General features: G+C 46.9%; 2 protein-coding genes and 1 long non-coding RNA gene across 3 annotated transcripts; 2 read left to right on the forward strand and 1 right to left on the reverse strand.

Annotated features, from left to right (window-relative positions):
* Positions 1-281: 281 nt before the first annotated feature.
* On the reverse strand, positions 282-1,764 carry LOC139174729 (uncharacterized). The gene is made up of 2 exons (XR_011560416.1): positions 1,543-1,764; positions 282-744 (listed from the first exon to the last, which is right to left on the reverse strand). It is a non-coding gene; the product is annotated as an uncharacterized lncRNA (long non-coding RNA).
* Positions 1,570-8,927, forward strand: SNRNP27 (small nuclear ribonucleoprotein U4/U6.U5 subunit 27). Its single transcript, XM_070765262.1, has 6 exons — positions 1,570-1,927; positions 2,825-2,945; positions 3,901-4,004; positions 5,362-5,441; positions 7,213-7,277; positions 8,621-8,927. Exons 1-6 carry the CDS (start codon positions 1,585-1,587, stop codon positions 8,673-8,675), a joined length of 768 nt encoding a protein of 255 aa, XP_070621363.1. The 5' UTR covers positions 1,570-1,584; the 3' UTR covers positions 8,676-8,927.
* A 1,140-nt stretch (positions 8,928-10,067) lies between these two features.
* On the forward strand, positions 10,068-20,623 carry MXD1 (MAX dimerization protein 1). Its single transcript, XM_070765843.1, has 6 exons — positions 10,068-10,355; positions 10,589-10,697; positions 14,262-14,291; positions 15,470-15,584; positions 15,906-16,065; positions 16,219-20,623. Exons 1-6 carry the CDS (start codon positions 10,277-10,279, stop codon positions 16,410-16,412), a joined length of 687 nt encoding a protein of 228 aa, XP_070621944.1. The 5' UTR covers positions 10,068-10,276; the 3' UTR covers positions 16,413-20,623.
* Positions 20,624-20,928: the final 305 nt, after the last annotated feature.

The raw sequence follows: 20,928 nt of genomic DNA on the forward strand, positions 1-20,928 counted from the left end.
AGGTGGTCTTCTACAGAGAAGGAGAAAAAGTGGCCTAGGGAGTTGATGGGCAACATATTCTGGCCCTGAGAAGGGCAGGAAGGTCTTTCACTCACCACCAATTATCAGAGAGAGGCCCAGGTCAGCCAGAAAAAAATGTAATAATAATGCAATGTGTCTCAAGTTAGCTGCAAAAGTTAAATGTCTGTGTCTGACAATCGTTGCTTTAAAGTGCTATTAATGTTTCCCTCTAAATAAATAAAAAACCCACCCCCCACTTTGGCCTTTGACATTGTAAAGTCTACCTTTGAATTTTTTAATCAGGCAATCATTTGTACAACTCAAGATTCCTCTCTCATTCAATTACTCCACAAAACCATGTATTTTTCTTTCTGTACATTCATTTCTTGAGAAAATGAGACTGGCAACTTATTTCTTGGTGGTTTGTGTTCCTTGGCAATTTCATATCTTCCTTTTTATACTGTACTGGGTTTCCAAACACTGCAGAAGTTGCCATCTTCAAAATAATGTAGTGAGGTAGCAGCTGAGGCCTTCCCAATAGTGCTGCTTGGCCATTCTGCTTTTTGCTGCTGCATGTGGCTGTTCGCAGTCTTCTGCTTGACCATCTAATGGTAGTAAAGCAACTGTACTCTTCTGCCATGGGGAGGCTGGCCACCCGCAACCCCAAAGGTCTAGGCCAAACATTGCTAAATGTCTGAATAAGAGACTTCCTTGAACAGCTTTTTTTTGTCTCATCTGATTAGTCTAAAAAAAAGCATATACCAATAAACGTTTACCAGAATACCAAACTGTTTTGGAAATTTCTTTTTTTATATGAACCAGCACAGGGCTCTTAGCCAAAAGCTAAAATATCAGGCCCACGAAAGTCTGTTTTGAAAGATTAAAGGTAGACATTCCATTTTCCAGATGTCTCAGCAGTTGAAGGTCAGATGGGCGCAGAGGTCCCCAAACTTGGTAACTTTTAAGACCTGTGGACTTGAACTCCCAGAAGTTTTCAAGTGGCCAAGCTTTTGCCAAAAAAAGAGGAAAGCTGGCTGGAGAATTCTGGGAGTTGAAGTCCACAAGTCTTAAAGTTGCCAAGTTTGAAAGACTTCTGGCCGCCAGAGAGTCAATTAGATTCTTCCGGCCATATTCAAGTAACAAAATGGACAACTAGTTGGGGGGTGGGGGCTTTGAAGCTACTGAATATGTACATATGCCCTCTCCGTAAATTGGAGGCGCGGGTTGTGTCATTCTTGCCAGACACCTTGTAACTTGCAACCTCCTGGCCATTTGGTCAGCCGCCTGTCCCTCGTTGCGGAAGGCCGGGGAGCCGGCGGCAGGAACGGGAGGCGCCTGCGAGTGGGACCCTGGCGGCTGGACAGGCCTGGGGGGCAACGGCAGGAGGGTCTGCTCAGCCTCAACGGAGGGAGGGGGGCCTTCCCGTGGAGAAATAGGTCAGAGAGAGAAGAGACATAGGAATAAGACATAGCCACCAAGGAAGGGAGGAAGGAGACGCGGGGGAGGCGACGGGACGGTTGGGAAAAGAGCCTCAAAACCAACCTGGGGGGAGATCGGGACGCGCTCCAAACTTCCCCAAACAACATGCACTGCATCCGGTCTCCTGAGATAAAGGGCGGGGCCTTTACCACGTGGCCACTGCAGTTGCACCCTCGAGAGACTCCGGGTGCCATCGGGATACTAACACTCCTCTTCCTCCTCCACACACAAACACCCACTTTCAGGCCAGACCAAGGCCCCGCCCCGGGCCTCCCCAGCCGGCGGAACTTCTGGCGCGGGGGCCGTTCCCGCCCGGAGGCGCAGGAAAAGGCGCACGGACCGGAAGTTCGGGAGAGCAGACGGCGGAAGTGCGCTTCGCCTGGCCCGGGCGCCGGGAAGGGGTCGCGCGCGATGGGCCGCAGCCGGTCTCGGTCGCCTCCGCGGAGGGGTGAGCGCGCGGGGTGGCGGGGCCTGCTTGCTCCGGGTGCCCTCGGGCTCTCCTGGCTTCCCTCCGCTGCGGGTGGGGAGCTTGCCCTGCTTGAGGCGGCAGGCAGGCAGCCCCGAGGGAGGGAGGGAGCGGAGGGGAGGGAGGCTTCCCGCCATCCGAGAGACGGGCGGCGGCGGTGGTGGCGGCCTTGTGCAGCCCCGTGGGGAGGGGGGGGGGCAAACGGCCGTCCGGCCTCTTGGGACGGGGGGGGAGGCGGAGGGGATGCGCGGGCCCAGCAGAGCCCTGGAATTCCCCGCCTGTTTCCTCACCCTCGATTGGAGGCTAAATATTCAATGAAAAGTCCTGGCCGGAATGCCTCGGAGAGAAGACATTTGTAGTTTTCGTGTGAGCACCGGTAGATCCTCTAAGGCCAAAAGCTGCTTGAGTTAGTTTTACTCTCTAAGCTGCGCTGCTTTCCTTTGCAGACTACATGGTTTTACCAGCAATATCTTTTCTCCTCCAGTTCTATTATCCTTCGTTTTTAAGGGAACTTTGCAGGATATAGAATAAATGACACGGAACAATTGATGGCAAAATACATTTTGTGTTTTTCTTTGAATATGTTTTGCTTGTTATAAGCCAAGAGAAATTGGAATTAACTCTCTTATGATATTTTAAATTTCATGGAAGAAGAGTTCAATCAAAACATAGGACTTGATTTTTTTAAAAACTGTATTATTTAAATGTCAGCACGAAAACACTGAGGATCCCTCAAAGTATTATTTAACATTGGAGCAGGCTGGAGAACCAAATTTGCTGAAGTTGTGACAGCATTTCAGGTGTGATGTGTTGGTTTAGGAGAAATATTCCTCTTCGATCCAAGGGACTTACTGCCTCTTGTTTTGTTCTGTAAAAAAGAACGTCGGCGTTCTAGATCCCCCTCACGTGAAAGGGAGAGGAGGAGACGGGAGCGGTCAAGATCTCGAGAGAGAGACAGACGGAGAAGCCGTTCTCGTTCTCCACACAGAAGAAGATCCAGGTAGGTGGTAGCAAGCAACCCTTCAGCTAACCATAACTTCTTCCGTAAAGGGTGGGCAGCTTAAATAGGGATAGTCCTGCCAACTGCCGTTGTAGTGGGAAATTATGACTGAGCAGAATTATTTACTTTACCTAATGTAAATTCGGAAACATCAAAACTGTCCTCTAAATAAACACTTTATCTAAAGATATTTTAGGAATTCTGCAGTCTCATTCAAATCTTCCACAAATTAGTTATTTCAAAAAGAAAAAATGGTTTTTTAACATAAGTTCATTCATTAAATTATAATCAAATTGAAGTTATTGCTTAGTGTCATAGCTACTAATGTTTTGGATTTTTGAGGGTTTGGGTTAATCCTGCAAATATAGCTAACTGATATTTATAATTGTATCCAATTTATGTTTGACAACCAAAACAAAAGAATTGGATAATTTACATCAAGATGATCATTTTAATATTAATAACTTCATACAGCTCTATAAGGAATCTATATTCTTGCTAATTATTTTTTCATAGCATTATGCATCAATATACACTTTCTGCACTGTGTTGTCTGGTAATAGAAATATAATTTCATATAAAGTTTAAGAACACAACAAATGTACAGCTCTATGTTAGTAATTCATATCTTATGTACATTTTGCTTTAGTTGTTAGGCTGCGCTGTCCATACTGGAATGATTGTAAATAACCCTCCCCAAGAAGGACTCGATTCCTGTGACAGGCAGACTGATTTGCCCCGTTCTTTTTCCTGCCGCTTCCCTACATTAAAGGAAATCAGAACAATGGTCAATGTCTGCAGTTGTGCTTCTAGCATGCATCCTTGGCTTCTGGTTTAAAGCCCCTGTTCTACTTATTCAAAAATGATAAAAACGCTATTCATTTTGTCTCATAATACAAATTACTTTTTTTTTTTTTGCTGTTAAAGTGAAACCTATGCTGGTTTGACATTCCAGATCTCCTCGGCGTCACAGATCCAATTCCGATTCTCCTTCCCGGCAGAAAGAAAGGCGAGAGGATGAGAAGAAGGACGGCAAAGACAAAGAGCGCCACATCACAGGTAGCAACGCCGACGGGGCACCTTATTTATTTATTTATTTATTTTATTTATTGGATTTGTATGCCGCCCCTCTCCAGAGACTCGGGGCGGCTAACAGCGACAATAAAACAGTGTACAATAGTAATTTGGTATTGATGATTAAAAATCAATTAATATAAATACCAAACATACATACATACATACCATGCATAGAATTGTAAAGGCCTAGGGGGAAAGAGGATCTCAATTCCCCCGTGCCTGGTGGCAGAGGTGGGTTTTAAGTTGTTTACGAAAGGCAAGGAGGGTGGGGGCAGTTCTAATCTCTGGGGGGAGTTGGTTCCAGAGGGCTGGGGCCGCCACAGAGAAGGCTCTTCCCTTGGTTCCCGCCAGGCGACATTGCTTAGTTGACGGGGCACCTTGCTGTGAGGTTCCACTGGTTTCCACTCTTTGTGCACTGGACTTCTCTCTCTATAAGGACGGAAAAGCCCCTGAACAATCAGCACTGGACTGTCTGGTCATTTCCTGATCTTGGACAAAATCTCCCCACCCCCTTTATTGAGAGCTAGCTCTTATGATAAGACAAGACAAGATAAAGATAAGTTTTATTGTCACTTTCCTCTGTGAACACACTGGCACGCATTTAAAAAATGAAATTTTGATGCCTGCTTTCTTAATGTCCTGTATTTAAACCTTAAAAGATTTCCACATTATTGATCATTTCTAATAAAACTTTGCCTGTTTCCAATGCATAGTCCTCTCCGATGACAATTGTTGTGATTTGCTCTATATGTTTTTCTAGATCTTTCCCACAGTAGTGTTAACTAGAAAATCTAACTGGACAGACCCAGGAAATGGACAGCACCTTTTATTTTTTTATATATATATTTTCCAAAACAAGACAAAACATAAACAAAAAACATACAAAAAAAGTAGGAGCAAATTCAGAAGTCTCCAGAGAGAGAGAACTCCTTTGCAAATCAAGTCATACAGAAAAAGGAAAAGGAAGGGGGGGGGGACCCCATATACTTATATTCTCATACGGACAGCACCTTTTAAATGAGGCCTCCATCCCCATCCTTGATGATGGCGTGACTTTTTCTTTAATGAGTCCATCGATTGTGAGGTTTAGGCCCAACTGCTCATAGATTACTCTCACGAGTGAGGCTGTTGGCCATCCAGCTGTGAGTGTATGTGGAGCTGAGATCAATTTCAGGCCCAGCTACAAGAAAGGGAAAGCTTCGGCTGCCCTGATTTTTGAGTCAAGGAGTTTGCTGCTGTCTTGATGCTCCGGGATCATTTGTTATACTTGATATTAGACAATGCTCAGGTTGGGAATGAGATATTTTATCTCCATATTATGTCTTGTTTTGTTATGCAGAAGAAGACCTGGAAGGCAAAACAGAAGAAGAAATTGAAATGATGAAAATGATGGGATTTGGCTCATTTGACACCACAAAGGCAAGCAGATTTTCCCCCTTAAACTTTAAAATGTGTATGTAAGCTATACCTACTGTTAAGTGACATAGGGGAAGGTTTGGTAGGGAAGGTTTGCTTATTTGCCGATGACTCTAAAGTGTGCAATAGGGTTGATATTCCTGGAGGGGTCTGTAATATGGTAAATGATTTAGCGTTACTAGATAAATGGTCAAAGCAATGGAAACTGCAGTTTAATGTTTCCAAATGTAAAATAATGCACTTGGGGAAAAGGAATCCTCAATCTGAGTATTGCATTGGCAGTTCTGTGTTAGCAAAAACTTCAGAAGAGAAGGATTTAGGGGTAGTGATTTCTGACAGTCTCAAAATGGGTGAGCAGTGTGGTTGGGCGGTAGGAAAGGCAAGTAGGATGCTTGGCTGCATAGCTAGAGGTATAACAAGCAGGAAGAGGGAGATGGTGATCCCCTTATATAGAGCGCTGGTGAGACCACATTTGGAGTACTGTGTTCAGTTCTGGAGACCTCACCTACAAAAAGATATTGACAAAATTGAACGGGTCCAAAGACGGGCTACAAGAACGGTGGAAGGTCTTAAGCATAAAACGTATCAGGAAAGACTTCATGAAGGGGGACATGATCGAAACATTTAAATATATTAAAGGGTTAAATAAGGTCCAGGAGGGAAGTGTTTTTAACAGGAAAGTGAACACAAGAACAAGGGGACACAATCTGAAGTTAGTTGGGGGAAAGATCAAAAGCAACATGAGAAAATATTATTTTACTGAAAGAGTAGTAGACCCTTGGAACAAACTTCCAGCAGACGTGGTAGATAAATCCACAGTAACTGAATTTAAACATGCCTGGGATAAACATATATCCATTGTAAGATAAAATACAGGAAATAGTATAAGGGCAGACTAGATGGACCATGAGGTCTTTTTCTGCCATCAGTCTTCTATGTTTCTATGTTTCTATGTTAAAGGTGGCAAGATGTAAGCAGGATGTGGAAGGGCGTCCAAATTGTACAGAAAAATTACAAAACTGTTGAATGCTGAATTCAAGAGGGCAGGAGAAGAAGCAATGGATGGAAGCTAGTCAGAGAGAGAAACCACCTAGAACTAAGGAGAAATTTCCTGACAGTGAAAACAATTAATCTGTGGAACAATTTGCTCCCAAAAATTGTGAATGCTCCAACACTGGACGTTTTTAAGAAGAGACTGGACAGCAACATGTCTGAAATGGTGTAGGGCTTTCTGCCTGAGTTAAGAGACCTCCAAGGTCCTCTCTAACTCTGTTATTCTGCTCAGGTGGTAGCACAAGCCAGAAAGCCTGCGGAGTCCACACTTCCACCTAGTTCAAGGCAGAATCACACACCCTGAAATTAGTGTGCAAAATGTAAAGACAGGAGGACCAAGAAGCACAATAAAGAAAAAGAAACTCTTCTTGTCATATATGTATTTTCCCTATGGATAGAACCCAGAGGTTCCTGGGGGTGGGTGGGGGTGGAATCTTCTTTAATGTAGAGCCAACTAATGTAAAGAAGAGCTTTTGTGCAGCTTATGGTTTTCCCGCATGTGGGGAGCAACGTGAGCCTTCTATGACCAGTGTTTGCCTTTTCATTCAAATAGAGCAGGACTGGGATGAAGCTTGGGGGCCCAACCCTGGAGACATGATACTATTCCAGACAAAAGGTTATCCAGCCCCCTATTGAAAACCTCCCGTGAAGGAGCACAAAACATGAGACGGCTGCCCTCCTCTCAGATGCTTGAAAGCCTTTTCCCCCCTTTGTCTTGCAGGGCAAGAAAGTGGACGGGTCTGTGAACGCTTACGCTGTGAACGTGTCCCAGAAACGGAAATACAGGTGGGCCTCCCCTCCCTCGCGCAGTCTGGCCCTTGAGCCGAGCAGCTGCTGGGACGACCCACTTCGCTCAGCATCACTTGGTCCACCCACCCTTGGGCTCCTACTTAACTCTGTTTAGAAACGAAAGATTTCTGGCTTTATGAAAGAATTCCCAGAGCAGCTGTGGGTAATCGCGGAGGGGACCCAGATGCTTGTCTAGGCTCCCTGGAGGACCTGGAGGTGGTCACTGTGTCCCACCCAAGCCTGCCTTACAGGACTGTTATTGTGGGGAGGGACACTCAGCTGCCTCCCTCGGATATAATGCGTCTCCCCTAGATTCAGGTGAAATTACACCCTAATCTGTAGAGCTGGCCCAAACACCTTTGTCTAAGATAAGGCAGAGGAACACTCCTTTCCCCAAGTCAACGTATCTATTCAGCCTGTGGCCTATCCTGCATGGACGAGCTGTCTACATTAACATTTCACCTGGATTATAATATAAATATTAAAAAGACCTCTGTTCAAAAAACCAGCGTCTAGGCCACCCAGCCATTGAAATGCAGCTTCATTTATATAAAGGAAATCGGATGCTGGATCGATCTCTGCCCTCAGCTAACAGCCCCTGACAATGTGGCCCCCCGCAGTTGGACTGAGGGGAGGGTGCTACGCCGTGCTAAGCCGTGTGTCCCGGCAGATGCCTTGTGAGCTGCAAGTCCTGTCCAGGAGTGTCCACTGCTGCCATGATAGTTCAAAGCCTGGCAACCTCTTGTATGGGGTCGTTTATACGTCCTCCTATGTCTGGGCATTCGAGATGTTTTGGCTCTTTAAAACACAGAACACCTTCCAGGCTCCTTCAGCCTCAATCCGCGACTCCCTTTCATTGTCTTGATCTATTTTTATATTTCCTCCAATTTAATATTTCCCCAAATCTACTGGTATATCCAGTAATGGGTTTTAAAACCCTTTACTACATATTCACACACTCACAACGCTTCTGTGCATGTGCAGAAGCATCCCGTTGCCGGTGCTGCTGTTTCTTTGAACTGGGCCGAACCAGGAGCAACCCACCACTGTGTATATCTGTTCCATATACTGATTCACATTTATTTCACATTTTATTTAAATTAGTGTCTGTATGAGAGAGAAAGAGACAGAGAGAAAGCCTTTTGTGGCTTAATTTTTTTTAAACTACAATAAGCAAGCATATCAGGCTTAATACACCTATTTTGTTTATATCTGGGAATATTGACATTTAAAAATGCACGGTTTACTATGGCAATATACGAGTAGTGCCTACTGAGTGTTTAGAAATATGGGAGAGATGTTGTGGAAAACTTTGCTCACATTTATTTCTCTTGTTGCAGGCAGTACATGAACAGAAAAGGTGGATTCAACAGGCCCCTGGACTTTATTGCCTGATGTGTCTACAGCTGTTGCCAATAAAAGAACCTCCACAGGAATCTCATCTGTCCTGCTAAGAGGTTCCACCTTCTCACCCAGGAAGGGTTACGGTCGTTTTTGTGAATAATTCCTGGAAGTTACATTTCTTAGGCTGAGATGGCAGCCCCCTCCCAAATGTATCTATTGCACAGAGTTGCTGATGTTGCTGTCCCACATTTGTAGGTTTGCTCTTTTAAATATTGACAATTAAATTAAAAAAAAAAAAAGAAATGTCTTGTCTTCTTGAGTAAAGGTGAACGAGACCAGCTTTTCTAAGACAGAATCAAAGATGGACTGGGAATGCTTGGCTCCTGAAATACGTTGATGTTTACAGAACTTAATTTTTCCATTGCTGAATTCCTTTTTAAAGGTGCCCAGAAGGCCATTAATTGGTTCCGAGCACAGGTGGGTTTTCACTGGCTTCTTCCTGGGCTGCTTCAGCCACCTAATATATTTCAGACCATGTATTCTTGCCCTCTGTCCAGCAGGGGGCACTCAAACCAGCAAGGGGTTGAAGAGATTTCCTGGTGTGCTTGCACTGTACCCGTGAATTCTTCCAAGACTCACTGCAGTGGTGGGCTCTACTGGTATGGCCCAGATCTACAAACTGGTAGCGGCAGAGGCGGGAGGCTCCAACCAACTGCCCGCCCCGGACGCTTCTGTGCATGCCCAGGAATGTTATGCGCACAAGCGCGCATACAAAGCAGTAACAACAGGATTTGCACCCCCTCACTGATTCACTGGCATTGTTTGGGATATTTAATTTTTAATTGGCTTTTGAGGGGCCTGGGGGCCGGACAATGAGGCCTCCTTTCGAGCACCAGCAGAATAGCCGCCACACGGAGAATGGGGATTTAATGTTTTCTTCAAAGGCTTAATCGACGTTCATCCTTGATGCTGCAATTGCAAACATACGGAACCGGGGTTTGCAGGCCGTCCGCCCTGGAGGTGGGAGAGGCGAGCAATGCGCATGCTCCCCGCTGGCTCGGTGTTGACTTCCTTCTGGTTGGGCGGGACCATAGAACAAACGCGTGGCCGTGGGCGGGGCCGAGAACAGATACCAACACAATAAACAGGGCGGGGCGCTCGGAGGTTTTGGCCAATCCGAAGGCTGAACGGAGTTACGGGATCTGTGCGGACCTATGAGATCCGCCATGGGATGTCGCTCCGCCGAGGCTAGCCAATGAGGCTTCCCTTTCGGGCAGAGCAGAAGAGCGACGGAACCGTGGAAGGAAACGTCATCCTGGGTCTTGCCCAATCCGTCGGCCCGGTACTCGGGGTGAAGCTCCTCCCAGCGACCGAGCCAATGTCCGGACCAAATGAGGGGGCGGAGTTGGTTGGTGTTTTCTGTTGAGCGAAGGGCCAATCAGCGGAACGGTAGAGCGGAAGCGTCGTCCGGCGGCCAATGGCGGCCGCGCTGGGCGGGTAGCGGGTTGGGCTGCGGCCGCGGGGGGCGGGCTTGGCTGCGTCGAGTCTGTCAGGCTGAGGTGGGGTAAACACACGCAAGGCGGCTCTCGCTCGGGCAGCGGCGGCGTTGGCGTTGCGGGGAAGCGGGAGGACCAGCCGGGCTGCCCGGCAAAATGGCGGCCGCCGCGCAGGTGTGCGAGAACATCCAGATGCTGCTGGAGGCGGCCGAGTTCCTGGAGCGCCGCGAGCGAGGTAGGCAGGCCGCCCGCCCCACCGCCCCGCCGGGGCCCCCGCGAACAAAGCCCCGCCGGCCCCGAGGCCCCGAGTGGGGGGGCGGGAGGAGTGTGGGGGGGGGGCACAACGGCAGCTGCGCGGCCCGCGAGACAAAGGAGGGAGAGGCGGGCGGGCCAGGCGGGGCTCCCGGCCTCCCCCCCACACACCCCGGCCTGCCTGAGTGCGGCGCCCCCGCCGTCTTCCCTCCGCAGAAGCCGAGCACGGCTACGCCTCCCTGCTGCCCTACAGCGCCAAGGAACGACGGGAGGCCCTGAAGCGGAGGAGCAGCCGGCCCAAGAAAGGAGGCGGCGGCGGCAGCAGGTAAGGCGGAGGGCGAAGGGGCGGCCCAGAGTGGCCTCGACTGGCTCCAGGCCCGAGGCGGGGCGAGAGCGGCCCCCACGCGCTGCTCCGGGTGGCGGTGACTACGTGGACAAGGCCCCGCGGGCTGCCTGAAAGCGGCGCTCTCTCCCGGTTGCAGCCGTGGCCCCTCAACTGCTGCCCCCCCTGCTCTCTGCACCTGGCAGCCCCCCCAATCCCTGATCCCAGCTGTCAATCCAAGGCAGCCTCCCACCACCACACCCACAAAGAGTGCGGCCCCTTCCTCCTCCTCCTTCCTCGGTTGTCTATTAACCAGCATGGGCGGGTGATCTGAACCCAGGATCACCACGTCGCCCGACTTCCTCCTTCCTGTTGATGTCCCAGGCAGGCAGAGGGATGATCCCTCTTTGTTGGAAATAAAACATCATTCCGTGCATCATTCTTGGAAGTCTGCTTTTCAGAATACGTGGACCCTCCTTCCTAATGAATTCTGAAAGCAGGTTAAAGATGAAAGGGAGATTTACTTTTGGGGGGGAAAAAGCTTGGGACTGGAGTATATATTTTCTATCTTGTGCCTTATATTAGTTAGGTGAATTCTCACAACTCATTAAATTCAGGGTAACAAAATCCAATTGTTCTTGTGTCACGTGCCATGCTCAAACAAATAAACATAGAAACATAGAAGACTGACGGCATAAAAAGACCTCATGGTCCATCTCGTCTGCCCTTATACTATTTCCTGTATTTTATCTTAGGATGGATATATGTTTACCCCAGGCATGTTTAAATTCAGTTACTGTGGATTTATCTACCACGTCTGCTGGAAGTTTGTTCCAATCTACTACTCTTTCATGTGCCATGCTCAAACAAATAAAGTACGTTAGAGCCTCACTGTGACACACTCATTAGCACAAAGAATGCTAAAGTCCAAATTTCAACCAATACATGGCCTAGCTTAGTGTCATGTACACCATTTAATTTAGTACTTTGATGTAGTTCAGTGACCTTATTGGCCTTCAGAGTTATTCCTACTTGTCAGCCATCTGCTAAGCAGGAAGGAAGCAAGTGACAAATGCTAGAAAAGATTTTAACTTCCTCCCACTTCAGTTATCCCTGAGATGGCTTTTTCCTTATTAATAGAATCCATGAACAAATAATGATCATGGATGAGATCAGTTTTTGTGGTACCTTCCATCAAAGACTCCTAATAAAAAGATTGTGGATTCCTATGACTCATGTTCATAGCTTTCAAAATACATTTGTATTCTGTATTTTGTGATTTAAACGCTCAAAGTACTCTAAATAGAGCTGCCATGTATGAGCTCCAAAAATATGGACACTTACTAGAGGCAGCACAGAATTATTCACTTCTATCTACTAAATAATTGGCCCAGGTATGATATGCAATACATGAACTCAAGGTGATATACAGAATCTAAATGATAAGAATTAATACTACCATTAATCATCACAATACAAAGTAACAAAACCTTTTTTTTGGCTCCAATGACTCCATCCTCTCCCGTTTAAAAGCCTTACACAACATTTTCCCTAGATGATAGCAATAATACTTAGATGTAGATACCGCTTCACAGAGCTCTACCACTCTCTTTTAAGCAGTTTACAGAATCAGCATATTGCCCCCAACAATCTGGGCCTGCATTTTACTGACCTTGGAAGGCTGAATCAACCTTGAGCCGATGAGATTCGAATTGTTGGCAGTTGGCAGAATTAGCCTGCAATATTGCCTTCTAGCCACTGTGCCACCATAGCTCTTGATGCTCATTGGCTTAGAGTTAATGCTTGAGACAACTACAAAGCTCTGAATTTTTTAAAGCAGAGTAAAACATTAGAATTTAATTACTTCAAATCAGTTCAGTAAACTAAGGAGCACATTTAGCTTTCGTTGAGGGTTTGCTAAAGCTAGTTTTGGTGTTTGAGTTCCATTTGAAATAGTGAGCATAAGCTTCAGTCAGGCCGCCTGTTTTGTAACAGCTAAGTAATAGCAGAGTAACTTGTCTTTAGTCATCCCTGATGTCAGTAGTTAGTGGCTTCCAGATGAATACATAATGTTTATGTTTATTTAGATTTGTAGGCCACCCCTCTCCGCAGACTCGGGGCAGCTCACAACAAAGTGCAAAAGACAATTTACAACAAATCTAAATTTCTACTAAAAATATTTTTAAAACCCCATTTTCTAAACACACACACACACATACATACATACATACATACATACATACATACATACATACATACATACCATTCATAAGTTGTATATGCCCGGGGGAGATGTCTCAGTTCCCCCATGCCTGACGACACAGGTGGGTCTTAAGGAGCTTACGAAAGGCAAGGAGAGTAGGGGCAGTTCTAATCTCCGGGGGGAGTTGGTTCCAGAGGGTCGGGGCCGCCACAGAGAAGGCTCTTCCCCTGGGGCCCGCCAACCAACATTGTTTAGTTGACGGGACCCGGAGAAGGCCCACTCTGTGGGACCTAATCGGTCGCTGGGATTCGTGCGGCAGGAGGCGGTCTCGGAGGTATTCTGGTCCAATGCCATGAAGGGCTTTAAAGGTCATAATGTTTTATGTCATTTGAGAATGGCACAGGAAGAATGAAATTTCAGGATTAACCCTCTGTCTTCTGTTTCTCTTTCCTCTTATCTCACTCTTGAAAAATGTTTCAGAGGCAGTTTTTCAAAAAAAACTGCATCCCTTTTATTTTATGTGTGAAAGTGTATGAGACCAGGTAAAAACTGAGACTGAAATGTCCTAGTCCTGGAGTCCTTTGATTAAGTACTTGGATTAAAAAAACAACAATAACACCTTAATGGGCTATGTTAATAGTACAAGAGCATTAACCAAAATAATTACAAAATTACTAACTTTATACAAGGTAAAATGTTCAAAATCCCAACCAGCACAGCCAATGACCTGGGAGTATGGAGAACAGGTTGCTTCTATTCCTCAGGGACCTTAGGAAATTCAGGGAGTTGTTCTGCTGGCCTTGAGAAAATGTTTTTGTACATAATTACTCAGTCACCATTCAGCAGCAGCAGCACAGATAAAATCTTGAGAGGCATTTAGTGTAGTCAGGTAATTTCTGCAGTATGTTCCAGTGATATGTTAATAGCATAGCTTTATTAATAAAAGTAATTAGGGAAGAAATAGGAAGAAAAGTCTGTGCACTTTGTTATTTGGAGTATTGTAAATCTGGATAATTCTTTTGTACAAGTACCAAATCCAAGTAATATGGGCAATTACATGGGGGTGGGGGTGGCAATATAGCTGGAGTTCCCATTGTGACCCTTCACCGTGATAAAATTTTGCAGGAGCAATAAGACCACTGTGTGTAATGTTAAGAAATTGGAGTAGCCTCAGTGTGACCCTCGTTCTTGGTGGGTCAGTGGGTCTCTCTCTCTCAGCCCATGAACTCCTGGTGAAAAGTCAAGATATAAATAAATATTAGCAGTGGCAATTTAGTAGGAATTGTTGTCTGTGTTTATTTTTTATCAATGCATGTTTATTCCATAGTTAGCGAACTAATTGACGCTCTTCCTTTCTCTTTAAGATCAACACACAACGAGGTGGAGAAAAATAGGTAAGTGTCCAGAAAGAGTTTATATTTAAATTCTAGAAGCATCCTGAAACAATAGCATCCCTGTTGAAGCAAATCATAAGGGTGCAAATCTAGTTTTTCTGGCTGATGATCCCCATTAAGTAGAATTGACACATGCTTATGTCTGGAGCCTTAATGCTTTGCAATATTGACTGCTACTTCTTTTTAAAGGGGACGTTTATGTTCATGTTCTGTCATTGGAAACAGAAACCGTGGAACCAAACTCTTTCCGTCTTCATCATTCTGATAGTATTAAGAGAAGGGACTAGTGGGAACTAATTCTAGCCTTGATCTGATGGATAGTATTGTATTCCAGGCTAAAGTGGCCTTTTGAAAATTTCATTATGCGCCTCCAGTTGGCAGACTACATCCCTCACTAAAGGAAAGAGATTGTGGTTTCATTACCACAAATTTAGCAGCAAAATTGTAACGACAAACATTTGCGTGAATAGGCAGGTGTTATTTATTTGAAGTACGGAAAGCAGCCATTCAAAGGAGAGACTGGTCATCTCACGGTCCACCTTTTTCATCTTTAGGGGAGGCGGCAGGGAGAGTCTCACTCGAGATACTGGAAAGCAACAGCAGCTGGTGGGGGTTGTTGGGGGAACAGCTTCTTCCCTGGATGGCCAATTTTGTTTTCATTGCAAATGCCCAATAATTTGACTAGAATGGATTTAAAGTAACATTTTAGAAAACGTTTAAAATTGATTTGTAGAAATATATATATCCCTCTGGAATAGCACCCAGTGAGGTGGACAGTAACGTGTGGATAGATTATTTATATATTAGGTTACCATCATCCATCAAAAATGTTCTAAAACTAAACTTTGCCTTTATTTAACTGATAATCTCAAGTGAGCTCCTCTGCTTCTTGCCACCATCTCTAGGCAAATGTATATCTTTAGTCTTTACTTGCCCTGATTCAAATGCACGGGCTTTGCTGCAGGATCCGCTGAGACAGACCCGACGTTAGGGACGTTAAGTGAAATATGAATTTGTGTCCTGGTCTGTAGTCATAATAGCTCATTGGCTACGGTTCCTTAATATATGGAAAGTCTTAAGATTGAACTTGTGGCTTTTCTCATCGATAAAGTTTTAAGAAAATATAGAAGCACCTTTATCTTTCTGACAATATTAACGCACGTGATTTTGATTAACAGGCGCGCTCATCTGCGATTGTGCCTGGAGAAGCTTAAAGGGCTGGTGCCTCTCGGGCCAGAATCCAACAGACACACGACACTGAGTTTACTAACAAAAGCTAAATTGCACATAAAGGTGAGTTAAAACTGTCGTGTTTATAATGGAGAAAGAAAATAAAATCTTTTGTTTGACATTTCAGTTAAAATTAATATTGCATGTGATGAGCACATTCAGGCCTAGAGCCTTGGAGTTTATTTTTAAGTAGATCAGGACAAACGGATGCAAAAGATTCCACCTCACTGTGTACTTTAAAACAGATGTGAAAACAACAGTAGGTAAAATGGCAAGAGAGGAAGGGGTGATAAGGGCAAGGACTGGCTAGCTCCTCCTCGGATGGGGCTTCCGCAGGGAACCTCTCAGGCTCAGGGGCCCCTCGTTCTCTCCCTCCTTCCCCAGAAACTTGAAGACTATGACAGGAAAGCAATACACCAAATAGACCAGTTGCAGCGGGAACAGCGGCATCTGAAGAGGCAGCTGGAGAAACTGGGCACTGAGCGCATACGGATGGACAGTATTGGGTCGACCGTGTCTTCCGAACGGTCAGATTCGGACAGAGGTGAGGAAGCGCTAATCCTGGCCCTTGTACCTGTGCGCATGTATGGCTGGGTCAGAAAGTCCTACGGGGTTTGTGTGCTTGTTTGTGTGCTTGTTTGTTTGTTCTCCTCCCTCCCTCCCCCTGGGCTGACTGACACACTGCTCTCTGTTGCAGAAGAAACCGACGTGGACGTGGAGAGCACGGACGACCTGACCGTGGAGCTGGACTGGAGCAGCAGCAGCAGCCCCCCGAGCGATTCGGACGAGAGGGGCAGCCTGCAGAGCGTCTGCAGTGATGAGGGCTACTCGAGCGCCGGCCTTAAGAGAATAAAGCCGCAGAACCACCTGAAGGCCTGCCTCAGCCTATAAGGAGCCAGTCGCGTCCCCCCCCCGGCCCCCCACCCACCGCTCTTTCCTTCCTGGATTTCGCTAGGTAGTATGTTGTTGGACTGCTCCACAATTCTCTTGCACGTAAACCTCTTGTACCATCAACATTACCAAAATCTGCTTTGCCTAAGCCTGAAAACAGTGCATAGTGTTGTGGGTGACCAGTTCCTCCCAGGAGCTTCTCTGTGGTGGCCTCCGCTAGCGTCTCTTTCCTGCCCGTAAATTCATCTCTGTGAGACTGAACATTCCAGCCAGGTTTCTCAGCGCCCACCCCACCCAGCCCCCAGAATATTGTTGCAGTCACAGCCACGCAGGGGTCCTGGGCCTGAGCTGCAGCTGCTTAATATTCTGGGTGGAGACCTTCACCCGGGGGGGGGGGAGGGGGATTGGGGCAGTAGGGCCGAGGGTGACAGGGGGTCTATATATGGGCTGTTTGGAAGCCAAAGCCAGACTGGGCTCCAGGCGTGGTGGCCCTGTAAAAGGGACCCTCCTTTTTTTGACATTCGCTGTGTCACAGCGGCAGGCAGAGGTTTAGATTAATGCGACAGGCGTTGAAAGAACCTGGGCTTGTTAGGGGATTGTGCAGTGAATCCTCCCAGTCACTGTGGAGCCATGGTTCTGAAATGTCCCACGTCATCGGAGTAATGAGGCTGGGGACAGGGTTGGGGGAGGCAGCTGAGAGGCAGAAGAAGAGCCGCCCGAGGGGCCTTGCACCGGAGGGGGCTCTAGAGTGGTTATCCTGGTAGGATCTCAACCGTCTCGCGCCAGATGATGACCAAACAGGACCCTTTTTGCCATCTGGCTCGTGTCGTCCACGTCCCGTTGATTGCTAGCAGCTCTTCGGGTTTTGTCTCTGGGACAATTCTTTCTACCTCAGAGAGATGAACAAGCTGATCTCAACCCCTTTAGCACAAATGAATTATGCTGATGCCTCGTTCGTATACTTGGTACTGGTCCGACCCGTTTCCTTAAAAATTCAGCAATAACCGAGTGACAAAGTTAGCTGCGCTAGCTTTCAATTGATGACTGAGGGCGGCGGCCCCCTCGGCATCCTAGCATTCCTTTTACCAGGGGACGTTCTTCGGGAGGCCTCCCGGTGTGCCGTGTGTGGTTGTGGTTTGGATGTTGGGTGTCGGCCGCCTTTTCTCTGCCCCCTCTTCGCCCAGTCTCCGCACTCCTGACGTCTGCAGGGGTCTTCATTTAAACTAAGCAGAGCACATGCGAATGTACATAAATGTGGTCTATAAATAGTATTTATTCATTTTTATATCAACCTGATGTACTATTCTTATGATTTTGTGCTTTTATAGATGATTAGGGAACTTTGTATGTCAAAGTCCTTCTTTTTGCTTTGGCTGCCAGTGACTTTTCCCAAGGGTCCTTGACCAGCACTTAGACTGTCCAAGAGGAACAGTCCAGCAACTCCCTGCCACTTCACTCTCAAAGGGCTATGGGGCAAGTTGTACTTCCCTATGGATCCCATGTAGCAGAGACCCGAGCGAATGCTATGAAAATGGATTTATTTTCAGAAAGTTGGTTTTTGAGATGGGAAGTGGAGCTCGCAGGGGGCTAAAGACCCCCATTATCAGTTTCTTGGAGCTGCCTCGAAACAAAGAAAAATAGAAGGAACCGAGAGCTGGAGCGGTCAAGGGTCCAGCTGACCTGCCTTGACCTCTTCCTTGCTGGAGACTTTCCTGCGTCAGCGTCAGTCTAGCAGCTGGCCGGCAGCTGGGGGTCCCTGCTGAAAACCCTTCGGAGGGGCTGAGCCCCCGACCTGCGGCTTGCAGCCCCTTGACTGAGATGGGTTTCTTGGCAAAGGCCTTTGAGTTTCTTTCTTAATGAGCGGCATAAAGTTGCCTCTCGCATTCAACTCCCCATTGTCACCTTAGTGTTCAAAGTAGCCTTTGATTGGAAAGGGATTTGATAGGGTAAAATTAGTATGTTTTTCTTTAGAAGTAACAAAGGTTACTGTGGATTTTTAAATTATTATTATTATTGTGGTGCCTTTCGTGAGTTACTGGGCACAGTTTACTTCAGACCTCTCCTGGCCAGGAGGACACCCCCCCCCACCCCCAAATAAATGGAAGCGGTGGACGCATCCCTGGTGCGTTTGAGGGGATTTTGGAGGGCGCAACCACTCCCTTCTTTCGTAAAGTACTTTGGAGTTTTGTTTTGTTGTCCTTCTTGCGAGCCAGTAATTGAGCTTTGCACTTTCTGGATGGGGTCCTTTGAAAATGTGGATGGGAAGAAAACAATGATAACTCCACCAAGGATGCACTGATTTCAGAAGCTAGATGGGAGCTCTCTGTGATGTTTCGAAAGCATCTCCACAAATGGAGGCTTTGAGGGCCCCTCCCGGGCTGGTCCTGGCTGCTCCACGCACCTGCGGCCCCCTGGGTCGGTCCCTGAGACAGTCGTCGCCCCATTGCACGCAGGCCCCACAATGTCTCAGCCCTGCCCAAGTGCCCGGGGGGCTTGTGTAGCACTCTGCTGTGTCTTTCAATAGCGGTGTAGCTGTGGGTGGGTGGACGACCACGCCAGTCGCCTTGCGGAGGGAGCCGACGTCTTCCGGGCTGCCAGGGTGCCCTGGAACGGTCATGCAGACCGCAGGAACTCTGCTGTCCTGCTAGCGGGCAGGCTAGCCCCCCCCCCAATGCGGCACTCTGGGGCGGGCGGCCTTTCTGCCCTATTCACTGATCCACCAGCATTGTTACGTAATTAGCTGCAGAAAATTAATTTTGTAGATCATTAATGGAGAGCTGCGTTTCCGTGTCTCTGTTTACAGCTTGGAGTTTGTGTGGGTGTGCGTGGGTGTGTTTAAAAGATCGCACTGAACGCTACGGCACTGAGCAACTTTTTTTCAGGCAGTAAATCCAGGGGATACTTGGTTGGAAGTTGAGAAATTTGTGCTCTTTATTCATCAGAAATGAACGTGGCTGTCAGGGTGGCAATCTGAAATATCCCAAAAGTATTGTCTTCACCTGGTGAATCTTCTCCTGAGTGTTGAACACTCAGAAATTTTATTACTGTGTATTTTTCTAATAAAGCAGAGCTTTCCAGGTGCTGATCGACACGTGGGCTTTTTTTCCAGGGTTTGTGTGAATGCCTGTTTTTGATTCAGACTCAAAGCACTTATTTGAAATGTGTAATTAGGTGCCACAAAACACCAGGTTGCAGAGCTCTGGGCCTTAGCAGGGTGTGTGCACTGCCAACTGCCACTTTAGCACTTTGTTCCCGCCACGCCCCCCCCCCCTCTCTTCCCAGGTCCCCAGAACCTCTCTTGCTCCTCCTTGGTGGGGGCCCCTTGAAGCTGCCATGACGTTTACAAACACAGCCGGGGGAGGGAGCCCTCTGGGGAGGGGGGGATGAGGGGGGTATTTTTAAAGTGCTCACTGCCTAATTAAATTTTGGCATCTGATGTACAGCAATATAATGGGACTCGTAGAGTCCTTCTGCCCCCTTGGTCACAAATTCAGGTTTTGACACTTAACTGTATTGGGACGAATACGGCTTTTACATATCTAGTTCTGCATTTGCTTCCCAGTTACAAATAGTAAGTTGCATCCTTGGGGTTTTCCCCCCCTTTCTGTTAACACAAGTGGGTTTTTTCCTTTTATGATGACCTGAACTTCATTGTACAACTATGAATCAATGATGCTTTTGTTTGAAAAAATCGCTATCCCAAATTACTGAGCAGAAGAAATTTCTTTTTATGCTTACAAAATATATGTATCTAGATTATTTTAGCAAACCTCTTTAGTATTTTAACTCTATTGCCCGGTTGAAGGACACTTAAAAGTCTCTTTCTCCCTGGCTGCCCTCTGCTCTTCCCTCCTGACTTGCTTGGGGGGCACCGCTGGCTTTCGCCTTGTGCTGCTGTGAACAGGGATCCCCAAGAAGGTGCTGCGAACGACACTGGCCGTTCTGGACTTTTGAATTCGGTTTTGGAGTCTTCCAAATTCTAACTCAGCCTAAGCAGGGAGCAGCGAAGTGCGGGGAAGGGGGCGAGGATTCAGTTTCCAAATGTAAATACCACGTCATTACAAATCCTGTGTCAAGGCCATATAATGGTGCTTTTTACTACAGTTAGCACATGCATTTTTAGAAATTACATGTTTTAGACAACCTTGCTGTGTATATGTATACTTCTGTATTGTTCAACTGTTAGAAAATAAATTATTTCATTATTAAAATTGTTCTAGCATTGGTGTTTTGCTTGAAAAATAGTTTTACTCATTTATTTTGAAATTATTCCAGTTATTAAACCCAGAGTAATATTTACAACTTGTCTGAAGCAAGTCCCAGGCCTGATCCCTACAGCACAGCCCCTGTTTGATAGGGGAGCCCACTCCTCTCAGGGTCCTTGCCGGAGGGAGGGGCTCAGGAGCTGAGAGACAAGAAGGGCCTGCCCTGGGGGGGCTCGGGGCGGAGGCCCCTCCTGGGAGTCCCTGCTGGCAGAGGGGTGAGGGGCCCACCTCCTCTGGGGCGGGGGCTCTCT

This window comes from Erythrolamprus reginae, chromosome 12, assembly GCF_031021105.1.
Source record: "Erythrolamprus reginae isolate rEryReg1 chromosome 12, rEryReg1.hap1, whole genome shotgun sequence".
In the NCBI taxonomy this organism is placed as follows: domain Eukaryota; kingdom Metazoa; phylum Chordata; class Lepidosauria; order Squamata; family Dipsadidae; genus Erythrolamprus; species Erythrolamprus reginae.

Excerpts from the sequence above, each read along its gene's own strand:
- SNRNP27 (XM_070765262.1), top strand. The coding sequence starts at position 1,585 with ATGCACTGCATCCGGTCTCCTGAGATAAAGGGCGGGGCCTTTACCACG. Across the intron at positions 2,946-3,900 it reads CCACACAGAAGAAGATCCAG|ATCTCCTCGGCGTCACAGAT; the intron begins GTAGGTGGTAGC and ends TTGACATTCCAG. Across the intron at positions 4,005-5,361 it reads CAAAGAGCGCCACATCACAG|AAGAAGACCTGGAAGGCAAA; the intron begins GTAGCAACGCCG and ends TTTGTTATGCAG.
- MXD1 (XM_070765843.1), top strand. The coding sequence starts at position 10,277 with ATGGCGGCCGCCGCGCAGGTGTGCGAGAACATCCAGATGCTGCTGGAG. Across the intron at positions 10,698-14,261 it reads GGAGGCGGCGGCGGCAGCAG|ATCAACACACAACGAGGTGG; the intron begins GTAAGGCGGAGG and ends TTTCTCTTTAAG. Across the intron at positions 16,066-16,218 it reads ACGGTCAGATTCGGACAGAG|AAGAAACCGACGTGGACGTG; the intron begins GTGAGGAAGCGC and ends TCTCTGTTGCAG.